This window comes from Petromyzon marinus, chromosome 83 (assembly GCF_048934315.1).
Source record: "Petromyzon marinus isolate PM22_M1 ecotype Great Lakes invasive population chromosome 83, UKy_Petmar_22M1.pri1.0, whole genome shotgun sequence".
Lineage (NCBI taxonomy): Eukaryota > Metazoa > Chordata > Hyperoartia > Petromyzontiformes > Petromyzontidae > Petromyzon > Petromyzon marinus.
The window spans coordinates 2,248,519-2,266,616 of NC_133748.1; the positions used below are offsets into that span (position 1 = coordinate 2,248,519).

The 18,098-nt window shown below is 46.4% G+C and overlaps 2 protein-coding genes across 2 annotated transcripts in view; one reads left to right on the top strand and one right to left on the bottom strand.

Annotated features, from left to right (window-relative positions):
- The window catches only part of LOC116957719 (uncharacterized), a 31,899-nt gene extending 27,782 nt beyond the window's left edge, over positions 1–4,117 (bottom strand). Inside the window, exon 1 of the mRNA XM_076057667.1 lies at positions 2,788–4,117. The gene's annotated coding sequence lies outside the window, so the exon portion shown is untranslated. The remainder of the gene's footprint in view (positions 1–2,787) is intronic.
- A 164-nt stretch (positions 4,118–4,281) lies between these two features.
- TEX261 (testis expressed 261) lies at positions 4,282–17,538 on the top strand. Its single transcript, XM_032980029.2, has 6 exons — positions 4,282–4,837; positions 8,011–8,090; positions 8,762–8,915; positions 11,242–11,309; positions 13,090–13,192; positions 14,736–17,538. Exons 1-6 carry the CDS (start codon positions 4,768–4,770, stop codon positions 14,855–14,857), a joined length of 597 nt encoding a protein of 198 aa, XP_032835920.1. The 5' UTR covers positions 4,282–4,767; the 3' UTR covers positions 14,858–17,538.
- The last annotated feature ends 560 nt before the right edge of the window (positions 17,539–18,098 follow it).

The window sequence follows — 18,098 nt, forward strand, 5'->3', positions numbered from 1 at the left end:
TCCTGAGACACGCTCTACCCTGAGTGTCTCAAGATCCTGAGACACCGTCTACCCTGAGTGTCTCAAGATCCTGAGACACTGTCTACCCTGATTGTCTCAAGATCCTGAGACACTGTCTACCCTGAGTGTCTCACGATCCTGAGACACGGCCTACCCTGAGAGTCTCAAGATCCTGAGACACGGTCTACCCTGAGAGTGTCTCAAGATCCTGAGACACGGCCTACCCTGAGTGTCTCAAGATCCTGAGACACGGTCTACCCTGAGTGTCTCAAGATCCTGAGACACGGTCTACCCTGAGTGTCTCAAGATCCTGAGACACGGTCTACCCTGAGTGTCTCAAGATCCTGAGACACGGTCTACCCTGAGTGTCTCAAGATCCTGAGACACGGTCTACCCTGAGAGTCTCAAGATCCTGAGACACGGTCTACCCTGAGTGTCTCAAGATCCTGAGACACGGCCTACCCTGAGAGTCTCAAGATCCTGAGACACGGTCTACCCTGAGTGTCTCAAGACCCTGAGACACGGTCTACCCTGAGTGTCTCAAGATCCTGAGACACGGTCTACCCTGAGTGTCTCAAGATCCTGAGTGTATAACGTACACATGTAAAACAATCACTTTAACATGACGCTGGTTCATATCCTTAGCTCTTTCGGTAAAGTCACGTTGAAGGGAAACAATAAAATAATAAATATATTTCATTGTTTTCTATATATTTTATTATTTTATTGTTTCCCTTCAACGTGACTATATTTTCATAGTTTTCTATATATTTTATTATTTTATTGTTTCCCTTCAACGTGACTTTACCGAAAGAGCTAAGAATATGAATTACTGCAGTCACGAAAGCTTTTAAATCAAAATTTATTATTTACACATCGAACATAAAAAGTGTACTTTGTAAGAAGTGTAAGGTAGTTGTTTTTGTATGTACACAGTTCATGTAAAAACTAAATTACTTTAATATTCTTGGTTATTTCGGTAAAGTCACCACGTAGAAGGGAAACAATAAAATAATAAAAATATAAAACAATAGATTTTTTTGTTTTACGATAATTAAAATAATAAAATCTAAAACAATACAATTATCTTCTACGTGACTTTACCGAAAGAACCAAGAATAATAATTTTATTTTTTATATATTTTTTTATTGTTTCCCTTCTACGTGGTGGTGACTTTACCGAAAGAACCAAGAATAATAATTTTATTGTTTTACCATAATTGTATTTTTTATTATTTTATTGTTTCCCTTCTACGTGGTGACTTTACAGAAAGAACCAAGAATAATAATTTTATTGTTTTATATTTTTATTATTTTATTGTTTCCCTTCTACGTGGTGGTGACTTTACCGAAATAACCAAGAATATTAATTTTATTGTTTTATATTTTTATTATTTTATTGTTTTATATTTTAATTATTTTATTGTTTCCCTTCTACGTGGTGGTGACTTTACCGAAATAACTAAGAATATGAATCCCTGCAGTCACGAACGCTTTAAATCAAAATTGAAATAACTTTCAATAATAAAGTTACGTTGTAAGCATTTACCTCAGAGAGAGAGAGAGACGCTGGCTATTAATGTAAGATTATTTTATATATTTTTGTCACCTTTATGTGTAACACATTACAGTATATCTATAAACGAATTTACTTTAAATGATAATGAATTATAATAATGTTACGTTGGAACGATTTACCTCAGAGAGAGGCGTTGGATATTAACACGGTGCCGAATATACAAAACTATACTTTGTAAAAATGTGAGATAGTTTTGTTATATATATTTCTTATATATACACAGTATATATAAACTAAATTACATTAAATACTAATACATAATGTTACGTTAGAACGATTTACGTAAGAGGGAGAGGCGCTGGTTATTAACACATTGAATATAAAAGCGTACTTTGTATAAATGTAAGATTATTTCTTCATATACACAGCATATAAACTAAATTACTTTAAATAATAATGTATAATAATAATGTTGTTACGTTTGGAAGCATTTACCTCAGATAGCGCTGGTTATTACACACAGAATAGAAAAGTGTATACCTTGTAAAATGTAAGCCTTGTACATATACACACAGTATGTATGTAACATTTTACTTTAAATAATAATGTATAATAATAATGTTACGTTTGGAAGCATTTACCTCAGATGGCGCTGGTTATTACACACAGAATAGAAAAGTGTATACCTTGTAAAATGTAAGCCTTGTACATATACACAGTATGTATGTAATATTTTACTTTAAATAATAATGTATAATAATAATGTTACGTTTGGAAGCATTTACCTCAGAGAGGGGGGTGTGGGCGCTGGTTATTTACACATCGAATACAATTTTTTTTATTTTGTAAATACAATGTAAGAATGTTTTTTTTATATCCACAGTTGTTATATATATTAGTATGTAAAAACATCATTACTTTAAATAATGTTACGTTGGAATCATTTACCTCAAGGGATAGATCGGGGGACATTGGTGATTACACATCCAAATACAAAAGTGCGTATACTTTGTAAAAATGTAAGCTGTATGCACATATATAGTAGATATATAACATTTTATATTCTTTGGTTCTTTCGGTAAAGTGATGTAGATAGAAAAATAAATACAAATAAAAACGCGTTTGTACTTTTGTTAATTATTATTTTTTAATCTACGTGACTTTTACCGAAATAACCAAAGATCATGAATTCCTGCGGTCACGCAAGTTATAAGTTAAATATTAGAACAATTTAACTGTAAATAATAATGTTACGTTGGATCATTTACCTCAGAGAAATTGCCGCTAAAGTTGTCGCTTCGCCTCCGCCGCCCGCTGCGAACTTTTCCCGCCTTTTTTTGAGCGACAGGAAGATAGACGGCGGTCGCGTGACGTCACCTTGAGTTATATTGCGATGACGTCATGACGCGTCGCTCAGTGGGATCTCAACGGAGCCGACGTTGCCGCACACTTCCCCCCCCCCGGAGCTTTACGTAGTGACGTAACTCGGTCAACGGAAGCTCGCGTTGAATTGCGGTGACGTCACCACGTCGCTACATTGGTGCCCTCGACGGAGCGACGTCACCGCACGCACTCCACTGGCTACCGTAGTGACGTCACTCTGTCGCGACGGAAGCCCCCATGATTTGCGGTGACGTCACCACGTCGCTATGGGGTGACGTCACTACACGATCTCTCGACGGAGTGACGTCACCGCACACACTACGGAAGCCCCATTGAATTGTATTGCGGTGACGTCACCACGTCGCTTCGTGGGCTCTTCGCGCACCACCCCCCCTGAGCAAAGACAAGTCAAGAGCTTACGAAGTGACGTCACCACGTATAAACTTAAACTGTTAACGGAGTGACGTCACCCAACACACTACCCAGCATTCTCAAGAGCTTATGAAGTGACGTCACCACGTATACACTTAAACTGTTAACGGAATGACGTCACCAAACACACTACCCAGCATTCTCAAGAGCTTCCGTAGTGACGTCACTTCGTCACTATGGAAGCCCCCTTGAGTTGCATTGCGGGCGGTGACGTCACTCCAGAAACGTCCCCGATTCTGATGTCACGGCCGCCCCCTATACGGACATGGCCGTCACCCCTTACCAATATGGCCACCAGCCATTCTCTTCCTTACAAAGATGGCCAAAAGCCCTCTCACTCTCCCTTACCAAGATGGCCACCAGCCTTTGTCTCCCTTGCCAAGATGGCCGAGAGCCAACTCTCTTTTTCCGTTGCCAAGATGGCCGCCAGGATTTATTTCCTATGACAAGATGGCCGATAACCAGTTTCAGTTTTCAGTTTATTTATTTTGGTATAGCCCTGTGAGCCATTCGGCTCTTGAATCGGGTGCAACCACAACAAACAAAAAAAACAAAAACACGAACAAGAAAACATCTTAAAGTGACTATGTGACTGTGCAAAACAAAAAAAATCCATGAAAAAAAAACAGCAAAATATTCCAGAAAAAATCCAAACAACAACAACAAGCACAAGAAAACTTAGATTAAGGCCCATCAGTCTAACTCCGTACTACGACAAAACAAATATGTCCAAACCAAGATGACCGACAACCCCCCCTTTGCCAAGATGACCGACAAAGCCCCAACCCCCTTTACCAAAATGGCCGCAAGCCGTTGTCAAGATGGCCGCCAACCCTCCATCTCGCTCCCTCTCCTTACCAAGATGGCCGCCATGTTTTTCTCTTCCTTACCAAGATGGTCGCCGTCCTTTCTCTTCCTTACCAAGATGGCCGGCGGCCTCCCAACCCTCCCGCGCGCCACGTCCCCACCTCCCCCTTACCAAGATGGTGGCGCACGAAGCGAATCTCCAACTTTGAATGGACTGAGAGAGACAGAGAGACACAGAGACAGAGACACAGAGACAGAAAGAGAGAGACAGCGAGACAGAGAGAGAGAGAGACACAGACAGAGAGAGACGCAGAGAGAGAGAGAGAGACGCAGAGAGAGAGACGCAGAGAGAGGCACAGAGACAGAGACACAGAGACAGAAAGAGAGAGACAGCGAGACAGACAGAGAGAGACACAGACAGACAGAGAGAGACACAGAGAGAGAGAGAGACGCAGAGAGAGAGAGAGACAGAGACACAGAGAGAGAGACACAGAGAGAGACAGACAGAGAGAGACACAGCCTGAGAGAGACACAGACAGAGAGAGACACAGACAGAGAGAGACACAGAGAGAGAGGCCTCAACGCGATTTCAGTCTCCCGCCAGCTGGTGATGTCCGTGAGTAGCGATGTGGTTTATCTACTTACTCAGCTGGCTCTCAATCCTCCTGCAGATTTCATTCGTCACGCTCGCTATAGGTAACAACACGCACCGCTATACACTACACTATACACTACACTATACACTACTATAAACTACACTATACACTACTATACACTACACTATACACTACTATACACTACACTATACACTACTATACACTACACTATACACTACTATACACTACACTATAACAGTACACTACTATACACTACACTACTATACACTACACTACTATACACTACTATACACTGCTATACACTACACGATAACACTACACTACTATACACTACACTATACACTGCTATACACTACACTATACACTGCACTATAACACTACACTACTATACACTACGCTACTATACACTACACACTACACTTTACGCTACACTACTAAACACTACACTATACACTACTATACACTACACTATACACTACTATACATTACACTATACACTATACTGCTATACACTACACTACTATACACTACACTATACACTACACTATGACACTACACTACTATACACTACACTACTATACACTACACACTACACTATACGCTACACTACTATACACTACACTATAACACTACACTACTATACACTACATTACTATACACTACACTACTATACACTACACTATACACTACACTATACACTACACTATAACACTACACTACTATACACTACACTATACACTACACTATAACACTACACTATACACTACACTACTATACACTACACTACTATATACTACACTATACACTACCACACACTACACTACTATACACTACGCTACTATACACTGCACTACGCTACTATACACTACACTATACACTACACTATACACGACATTACTATACACTACACTACTATACACTACACTACTACACACTACACTACTATACACTACACTACTACACACTACACTATACACTACTATACACGACTACACACTACACTATGCACTACACCCACTCACCCAGTCACTTGCCCACTCACTCACCCACCCAGTCACTCACCCACTCACTCACCCAGTCACTCACTCACCCAGTCACTCACCCACTCACTCACCCAGTCACTCACTCACCCAGTCACTCACCCACTCACTTACTCACCCATTCACTCACTCACCCAGTCACTCACTCACACTTTCACTCACTCATCCACTCACTCATCCACTCACTCACCCACCCACTCACTCACCCAGTCACTCACTCACACTTTCACCCACTCACTCATACACTCACCCACTCACTCACTCATACACTCACTCACTCACCCACTCACTCACTCACCCACTCACTCATACACTCATACACTTACTCACTCATACACTCACTCACACACTCACTCATACACTCACTCACTCATACACTCACTCATACACTCATACACTCACTCACTCATACACTCACTCACTCATACACTCATTCACTCATACACTCACTCATACACTCACTCACTCACACACTCACTCATACACTCACTCATACACACACTCACTCATACACTCACTCACTCATACACTCACTCACTCACACACTCACTCACTCATACACTCACTCATACACTCACTCACTCATACACTCACTCACTCATACACTCACTCACTCATACACTCACTCATACACACACTCACTCATACACTCACTCACCACTAACTCATACACTCACTCATACACTCACTCATACACACACTCACTCATACACTCACTCACTCATACACTCACTCACTCATACACTCACTCACTCATACACTCACTCATACACTCACTCACTCATACACTCACTCACTCATACACTCACTCACTCATACACTCACTCATACACTCATACACTCACTCACTCATACACATACTCACTGGTGGTTGTGGAGGTGGTGGTTGTGATGGTTATGGTTGTTCTGGCTGTTATGGTTGTGGTGGTGGTTGTGATAGTTGTGATTGTTATGGTTGTGGTTGTTATGGTTGTGGTGGTAGTGGTTGTGATAGTTGTGATTGTTATGGTTGTGGTGGTGGTTGTTATAGTTGTGATTGTTATGGTTGTGGTGGTGGTTGTTATGGTTGTGGTGGTTGTGATAGTTGTGATTGTTATGGTTGTGGTGGTTGTGATAGTTGTGATTGTTATGGTTGTGGTTGTTATGGTTGTGGTTGTTATGGTTGTTATGATTGTGGTGGTGGTTGTTGTGGTTGTTATGGTTGTGGTGGTTGTGGTGGTGGTTGTTATGGTTGTGGTTGTTATGGTTGTGGTGGTGGTTGTGATAGTTGTGATTGTTATGGTTGTGGTGGTGGTTGTTGTGGTTGTTATGGTTGTGGTGGTGGTTGTGATAGTTGTGATTGTTATGGTTGTGGTGGTGGTTGTTGTGGTTGTTATGGTTGTGGTGGTGGTTGTGATAGTTGTGATAGTTGTGATTGTTATGGTTGTGGTGGTGGTTGTGATAGTTGTGATTGTTGTGGTTGTGGTGGTGGTTGTGATAGTTGTGATTGTTGTGGTTGTGGTGGTGGTTGTGATAGTTGTGATTGTTGTGGTTGTGATAGTTGTGATAGTTGTGATTGTTGTGGTTGTGGTGGTGGTTGTGATAGTTGTGATTGTTATGGTTGTTATGGTTGTGGTGGTGGTTGTGATAGCTGTGATTGTTATGGTTGTGGTGGTTGTGGTGGTGGTTGTGATAGTTGTGATTGTTATGGTTGTTATGGTTGTGGTGATGGTTGTGATAGTTGTGATTGTTATGGTTGTTATGGTTGTGGTGATGGTTGTGGTTGTGGTGGTGGTTGTGATAGTTGTGATTGTTGTGGTTGTGGTGATGGTTGTGATAGTTGTGATTGTTATGGTTGTGGTTGTGGTGGTGGTTGTGATAGTTGTGATTGTTGTGGTTGTGGTGGTGGTTGTGATAGTTGTGATTGTTATGGTTGTTATGGTTGTGGTGATGGTTGTGGTTGTGGTGGTGGTTGTGATAGTTGTGATTGTTATGATTGTTATGGTTGTGGTGGTTGTGGTTGTGGTGGTGGTTGTGATAGTTGTGATTGTTGTGGTTGTGGTGGTGGTTGTGATAGCTGTGATTGTTATGGTTGTGGTGGTTGTGGTGGTGGTTGTGATAGTTGTGATTGTTATGGTTGTGGTGGTGGTTGTGATAGTTGTGATTGTTATGGTTGTGGTTGTGGTGATGGTTGTGGTTGTGGTGGTGGTTGTGGTGGTGGTTGTGGTTGCAGCGGCTGGGCTGTACTACCTGGCGGAGCTGATAGAAGAGTACACAGTGGTCACGAGCAAGATTATCAAGTACATGATCTGGGTGAGACTCACTCACTCACACACTCACTCACTCATACACTCACTCACTCATACACTCATACACTCACTCACACACTCACTCACTCATACACTCACTCATACACTCACTCATACACTCACTCACTCATACACTCATACACTCACTCATACACTCACTCATACACTCACTCATACACTCACTCACTCATACACTCACTCACTCATACACTCACTCACACATACACTCACTCACTCATACACTCACTCACTCATACACTCACTCATACACTCACTCACTCATACACTCATACACTCACTCATACACTCACTCACTCATACACTCACTCATACACTCACTCACTCATACACTCATACACTCACTCACACACTCACTCACTCATACACTCACACACTCATACACTCACACACTCACTCATACACTCACACACTCATACACTCACTCATACACTCACTCACTCATACACTCATACACTCACTCATACACTCACTCATACACTCATACACTCACTCACACACTCATACACTCACTCATACACTCATACACTCATCCACTCATACACTCACTCATACACTCACTCACTCACTCATACACTCACCCACTCACCCACCCACTCACCCACCCACTCACCCACCCACTCACCCACTCACTCACTCACCCCCCTCCACCCCCAGCTGTCCACCTGTGTGTATGTGGGGCTCCTCATCTTTGAGAGCTTCCCGCTGATCCTCGTCAGCCTGGGCCTCTTCAGCAGCGTCGTCCACCTTGGCCTCTTGCGTACCTTCCCCTACATCCAGCTCACCTCGCCCAACTTCGTGCTCACCTGCCGTGAGTGTGCCGCTCACCCACCCGCTCGCTCACTCACTCACTCATACACTCACTCATACACTCACTCATACACTCACTCACTCATACACTCACTCATACACTCACTCACTCATACACTCACTCACTCACTCATCCACTCACTCACTCGCTTGCTCACTCACTCATACACTCACCCGCTCGCTCACTCGCTCATACACTCACTCATACACTCACTCACTCATACACTCACTCACTCATACACTCACTCACTCATACACTCACTCACTCACTCATCCACTCACTCACTCGCTTGCTCACTCACTCATACACTCACCCGCTCGCTCACTCGCTCATACACTCACTCATACACTCACTCACTCATACACTCACTCACTCATACACTCACTCACTCACACACTCACTCATACACTCGCTCACTCATACACTCACTCATACACTCACTCATACACTCACCCACTCACTCATCCACTCGCTCACTCATACACTCACTCATACACTCACTCACTCATACACTCACTCATACACTCACTCACTCATACACTCACTCCCTCACTCGCTCACTCATACACTCGCTCACTCATCCACTCACTCGCTCGCTCACTCGTTCACTCACTCATCCACTCACTCATCCACTCACTCACTCGCTCACTCATACACTCACTCATACACTCACTCACTCACACACTCACTCATACACTCGCTCACTCATACACTCACTCATACACTCACTCATACACTCACCCACTCACTCATCCACTCGCTCACTCATACACTCACTCATACACTCACTCACTCATACACTCACTCATACACTCACTCACTCATACACTCACTCCCTCACTCGCTCACTCATACACTCGCTCACTCATCCACTCACTCGCTCGCTCACTCGTTCACTCACTCATCCACTCACTCATCCACTCACTCACTCGCTCACTCATACACTCACTCATACACTCACTCATACACTCACTCACTCATACACTCACACTCACTCATACACTCACTTACTCATACACTCACACTCACTCATACACTCACTCACTCACTCATACACTCACTCATACACTCACTCATCCACTCGCTCACTCACTCATCCAATCGCTCACTCACTCGCTCACCCACTCAACCACTTGTTCACTCAGCCGCTCACCCACTCGCTCACCCACTCACTCGCCCATTCACTCACTCACCCACTTACTCATAGACCCAGGGTCAGGGATCGAACCCACGACCTCCTGTGTACCAGGCGAGGTAGTCAACATCTCCCCATTGTCAGGAGGGAACCCACGACCTCCTGTAGACCTGGCGAGGTAGTCAACATCTCCCCATTGTCAGGATGGAACCCACGACCTCCTGTGTACCAGGCGAGGTAGTCAACATCTCTCAGGGTAATCGAACCCACGACCTCCTGTGTACCAGGCGAGGTAGTCAACATCTCTCAGGGTAATCAACCCCACGACCTCCTGTGTACCAGGCGAGGTAGTCAACATCTCCCCATTGTCAGGATGGAACCCACGACCTCCTGTATACCAGGCGAGGTAGTCAACATCTCCCCATTGTCAGGATGGAACCCACGACCTCCTGTAGACCAGGCGAAGTTGTCAACATCTCCCCATTGTCAGGATCGAACCCACGACCTCCTGTAGACCAGGCGAGGTAGTCAACATCTCTCAATTGTCAGGATCGAACCCACGACCTCCTGCACACCAGGCGAGGTAGTCAACATCTCCCCATTGTCAGGATGGAACCCACAACCTCCTGTAGACCAGGCGAGGTAGTCAACATCTCCCCATTGTCAGGATGGAACCCACGACCTCCTGTATACCAGGCGAGGTAGTCAACATCTCCCCATTGTCAGGATCAACCCCACGACCTCCTGTGTACCAGGCGAGGTAGTCAACATCTCTCAGGGTAATCGAACCCACGACCTCCTGTATACCAGGCGAGGTAGTCAACATCTCCCCATTGTCAGGATCAACCCCACGACCTCCTGTGTACCAGGCGAGGTAGTCAACATCTCTCAGGGTAATCGACCCCACGACCTCCTGTGTACCAGGCGAGGTAATCAACATCTCTCAGGGTAATCGACCCCACGACCTCCTGTGTACCAGGCGAGGTAGTCAACATCTCTCAGGGTAATCGACCCCACGACCTCCTGTGTACCAGGCGAGGTAGTCAACATCTCCCCATTGTCAGGATGGAACCCACGACCTCCTGTGTACCAGGCGAGGTAGTCAACATCTCTCAGGGTAATCGACCCCACCCACGACCTCCTGTGTACCAGGCGAGGTAATCAACATCTGTACCGTGTGTGTTGTTGCAGTGCTGGTAGCTGTGAACCACTACGTGGGCTTCCAGCACTTTGCTGAACAGCACTACCCCTTTACAGAGGTGAGGATCCATCATCGTCATCATCGTCATCATCGTCATCATCATCATAATCATCATTGTCATCATCGTCATCATCATCATCGTCATCATCATCGTAATCATCATCGTCATCATCATTGTCATCATCATCGTAATCGTCATCATCATCATCGTCATCATCATTGTCATCATCATCGTAATCGTCATCATCATCATCGTCATCGTAATCATCGTAATCATCATCATCATCGTCATCATCATCATCATCATCGTTGTCATTGTCATCATCATCGTAATCATCGTCATCATCGTCATCATCGTCATCATCATCATCGTCATCATCATCATCGGCGTCATCATCTACAGCCCTGCTAGAGGCTACCTGGGGGAGCTTTGTCTGTGTCTCAGCACTTGCCCCTACAGCCCTGCTAGAGGCTACCTGGGGGAGCTTTGTCTGTGTCTCAGCACTTGCCCTTACAGCCCTGCTAGAGGCTACCTGGGGGAGCTTTGTCTGTGTCTCAGCACTTGCCCCTACAGTCCTGCTAGAAGCTACCTGAGGGAGCTTTGTCTGTGTCTCAGCACTTGCCCCTACAGCCCTGCTAGAGGCTACCTGGGGGAGCTTTGTCTGTGTCTCAGCACTTGCCCCCTACAGCCCCCTGCTAGAGGCTACCTAGGGGAGCTTTGACTGTGTCTCAGCACTTGCCCCTACAGCCCTGCAGGAGGCTACCTGGGGGAGCTGTAGCTGTAGCTGTGTCTCAGCACTTGCCCCTACTGCCCTGCCGGAGGCTACCTGGGGGAGCTTTGTCTGTGTCTCAGCACTTGCCCCTACAGCCCTGCTAGAGGCTACCTGGGGGCGCTTTGTCTGTGTCTCAGCACTTACCCCTACAGCCCTGCTAGAGGCTTCCTGGGGGAGCTTTGTCTGTGTCTCAGCACTTACCCCTACAGCCCTGTTAGAGGCTACCTGGGGGAGCTTTGTCTGTGTCTCAGCACTTGCCCCTACAGCCCTGCTAGAGGCTACCTGGGGGAGCTTTGTCTGTGTCTCAGCACTTGCCCCTACAGCCCTGCTAGAGGCTACCTGGGGGAGCTTTGTCTGTGTCTCAGCACTTGCCCCTACAGCCCTGTTAGAGGCTACCTGGGGGAGCTTTGTCTGTGTCTCAGCACTTGCCCCTACAGCCTTGCTAGAGGCTACCTGGGGGAGCTGTAGCTGTAGCTGTGTCTCAGCACTTGCCCCTACAGCCCTACCGGAGGCTACCTGGGGGAGCTTTGTGTCTCAGCACTTGCCCCTACAGCCCTGCTAGAGGCTACCTGGGGGAGCTGTAGCTGTGTCTCAGCACTTGCCCCTACAGCCCTGCCGGAGGCTACCTGGGGGAGCTTTGTCTGTGTTTCAGCACTTGCCCCTACAGCCCTGCAGGAGGCTACCTGGGGGAGCTTTGTCTGTGTCTCAGCACTTGCCCCTACAGCCCTGTTGGAGGCTACCTGGGGGAGCTTTGTCTGTGTCTCAGCACTTGCCCCTACAGCCCTGCCAGAGGCTACCTGGGGGAGCTTCGTCTGTGTCTCAGCACTTGCCCCTACAGCCCTGCTAGAGGCTACCTGGGGGAGCTTTGTCTGTGTCTCAGCACTTGCCCCTACAGCCCTGCTAGAGGCTACCTGGGGGAGCTTTGTCTCTGTCTCAGCACTTGCCCCTACAGCCCTGCTAGAGGCTACTTGGGGGAGCTTTGTCAGTGTCTCAGCACTTGCCCCTACAGCCCTGCCGGTGGCTACCTGGGGGAGCTGTAGCTGTAGCTGTGCGTCTCCTCACCAGGTCTTGGCCTACTTCACCCTCTGCCTGTGGCTCGTTCCGTTTGCCTTCTTCGTGTCTCTGTCTGCTGGGGACAACGTTCTACCCTGCACCATCGCCCAGTCTGGTGAGGCTCTCACTCACTCACTCATACACTCACTCATTCACTCATACACTCACTCATTCACTCATACACTCACTCATACACTCACTCACTCATACACTCACTCATACACTCACTCACTCATACACTCACTCACTCATACACTCACTCATACACTCACTCACTCATACACTCACTCACTCATACACTCACTCATACACTCACTCATACACTCACTCATACACTCACTCATACACTCACTTACACACTCATACACTCATACACTTACTCACTCATACACTCACTCATACACTCATTCATACACTCACTCACTCATACACTCACTCAGTCATACACTCACTCACTCATACACTCACTCATACACTCACTCACTCACACACTCACTCACTCATACACTCACTCATACACTCACTCATACACTCACTCACTCATACACTCACTCATACACTCACTCACTCACTGATACACTCACTCATACACTCACTTATACACTCATACACTCACTCACTCATACACTCACTCATACACTCACTCATACACTCACTCACTCATACACTCACTCACTCATACACTCACTCACTCATACACTCACTCACTCATACACTCACTCACACACTCACTCACACACTCACTCACACACTCACTCATACACTCACTCACTCATGCACTCACTCATACACTCACTCACTCATACACTCACTCTCACTCACTCATACACTCACTCATACACTCACTCACTCACTCATACACTCACTCACTCATACACTCACTCACTCACTGATACACTCACTCATACACTCACTCACTCACTTATACATTCACTCATATACTCACTCATACACTCACTCACTCACACACTCACTCACTCATACACTCACTCACTCATACACTCACTCATACACTCACACACTCACTCATACACTCACTCATACACTCACTCATACACTCACTCACTCATACACTCACTCATACACTCACTCACTCATACACTCACTCACTCATACACTCACTCATACACTCACTCATACACTCACTCACTCACTCATACACTCTCACTCACTCATACACTCACTCATACACTCACTCATACACTCACTCACTCACTCATACACTCTCACTCACTCATACACTCACTCACTCACTCATACACTCACTCATACACTCACTCATACACTCACTCACTCATACACTCACTCATACACTCACTCACTCATACACTCACTCACTCATACACTCACTCATACATTCACTCATACACTCACTCATACTCTCACTCACTCACTCATACACTCACTCACAAACTCACTCATACACTCACTCACTCATACACTCACTCACTTATACACTCACTCATACACTCACTCACTCGTACACTCACTCACTCATACACTCACTCACTCACCCACTCACTCACTCATACACTCACTCATACACTCACTCACTCACTCATACACTCACTCACTCATACACTCACTCATGCACTCACTCACTAATACACCCACCCACCCACCTTCCCCCCACCTTCCCCCCACCTTCCCCCCACTAGAGAACGACGTGGTGTCTAACTACTTCACCAAGGGCAAGAAGAGTCGCCGCTCCGGCATCCTCACGCTGTTCGGTGTTCTCAAGGAGAGCGTCCTGCCTCCTGCCCGGCAGAAGATCTACTGACACACACACACAGTGATACTGTGATACACACACAGTGACACTGTGATACACACACAGTGATACACACACTGTGATACACACACACACACTGACACACACACACACACAGTGATACACACACAGATACACACACAGTGATACACACACACACAGACACACACACTCACAGTGATACACACACACACACACACAGTGATACACACACTCACAGTGATACACACACAGTGACACTGTGATACACACACACAGACACACACACAGTGATACACACACACAGTGATACACGCACAGTGATACACACACACACAGACACACACACTCACAGTGATACACACACACACACAGTGATACACACACTCACAGTGATACACACACAGTGATACTGTGATACACACACACTGTGATACACACACACAGTGATACACACACAGTGATACACACACACAGACACACACACTCACAGTGATACACACACACAGTGATACACGCACAGTGATACACACACACACAGACACACACACTCACAGTGATACACACACACACACACAGTGATACACACACTCACAGTGATACACACACAGTGACACTGTGATACACACACACAGACACACTCACAGTGATACACACACAGTGACACTGTGATACACACACACAGACACACACACAGTGATACACACACACAGTGATACACACACAGATACACACAGTGATACACACACACACAGTGATACACACACAGTGATACACACACACACAGTGATACACACACACACAGTGATACACACACAGATAGACATATAGACACACAGTGAGACACAGACACACACATATACACACAGATAGACATATAGACACACACACAGACACACACACACACAGTGATACACACAGTGATACACACACAGATACACACACAGATACACACACACACAGTGATACTGTGATACACACACATACAGTGATACACACAGACACACACACAGTGATACACACAGTGATACACACACACAGACACACACACACTGATACACACAGACACACACACAGTGATACACACACAGTGATACACACACAGTGACACTGTGATACACACACAGTGATACACACAGTGATACACACACAGTGATACACACACACACACAGTGATACACACACAGACACACACAGATACACACACACAGACACACAGACACACACACAGACACACAGACACACACACAGACACACACTGACACACACACACACACTGACACACACACACACTGACACACAGACACACACACAGACACACACACACACTGACACACACACACACACAGACACACACACAGACACACAGACACACACATACACACAATGACACACACACACTGACACACACACATACAGTGATACACACACACGGACACACACACACTGACACACACTCTGACACACACACATTGACACGCACACACAGTGATACACACACACACAGACACAGTGATGCACACACACAGACACACACACAGTGACACACACACACACAAAAGACAAAGATCCCCCGTATAGCCTGTAACAGACTGTAGGGGCAAGTGCTGTTAGCGAGCACCTATGAAGGCCGGAACGGCACACGAGGGGGTGGGTGGCCAGCACCACGCCCGACCGCCTTTGTCTCCCCACTGGCGATGTTTACACACCGCACCAAGTACTCATTTGAGGCTGAGTCGACCTAGGGGAGGCCCGGGACCGATTCAGATAATCGTCACCGGTGTTGGCCGTGAGCGGGAATCGAACCCAGGTCGCCAGGTTCATAGCGCAGCGTAGCGCTAACCACCACACTACCGCTCCACACACACACAGACAAACACACAGACACACACACACACAGACACACAGACACACACACACAGACAAACACAGACACACAGACACTCACACACACACAGACACACAGACACTCACACACACAGACACTCACACACACAGACACTCACACACAGACACACAGACACACACAGACACTTATGATCCCCCCACTCTGACCCCCCCCACTCTCCCCCCCACTCTTACCCCCCACTCTCACCCCCACCCACTCTCCCCATGACCCCCACTCTCACCCCCCCTCCCACTCTTCCCCCCACCATGACCTCCCCCACTCTCTTTCTTGGTGATGGTGGTGATGGTGATAGTGGTGGTGGTGGTGATGGTGGTGGTGGTGATGGTGGTGGTGATGGTGGTGATGGTGGTGATGATGATGCTAGTGATGATAGTGATGATGAAGGTGGTGATGGTGATGGTAGTAATGATGGTAATGATGATGGTGGTAATGGTGGTAATGATGGTGATGATGATGGTAGTGATGGTAGTAATGATGATGATGATGGTGGTAATGGTGGTAATGATGGTGATGATGATGGTAGTGATGGTAGTAATGATGGTGATGATGATGATGATGGTAGTAATGATGGTGATGATGATGATGGTAGTGATGATGGTGATGGTGGTGATGATGATGGTGATGCTAGTAATGATAGTGATGATGATGCTAGGGATGATAGTGATGATGATGGTAGTGATGATGGTGGTGGTGATGATGATGGTGATAGTAGTGATGATGGTGGTGATGGTGACGATGATAGTGGTGATGATGATAGTGATGATGGTTTACTCCTTGATAATAAATAACAACAACAACCATCGATCAGCGACTGGTGAGTGTCTATTCAGAATCGCATCGGCACTTTGAATGTCGAGGTTCAAGCCCTGGGTCTGGGTGTCTCTCTCAGGGGTTCACGATGGCCGTGTCAGAGACACTGAGACCCTGGGTTCAGGGTTCAAGCCCTGGGTCTGGGTGTCTCTCTCTTAGGGGGGTTCACAATGGCCGTGTCAGAGACACTGAGACCCTGGGGTCAGGGTTCAAGCCCTGGGTCTGGGTGTCTCTCTCTCTTAGGGGGGTTCACAATGGCCGTGTCAGAGACACTGAGACCCTGGGGTCAGGGTTCAAGCCCTGGGTCTGAGTGTCTCTCTCTTAGGGGGTTCACGATGGCCGTGTCAGAGACACTGAGACCCTAGGGTCAGGGTTCAAGCCCTGGGTCTGGGTGTCTCTCTGTTAGACATTAACTTTGCCAACTCAGAGGTTTTAAACCTCCAGACCGCCCCTCCCCCCCACAACCACAATGTCAGCTCAGAGGTTTTAAACCTCCAGACCGCTCCCCTCCACATCCACAATGTCAGCTCAGAGGTTTTAAACCTCCAGACC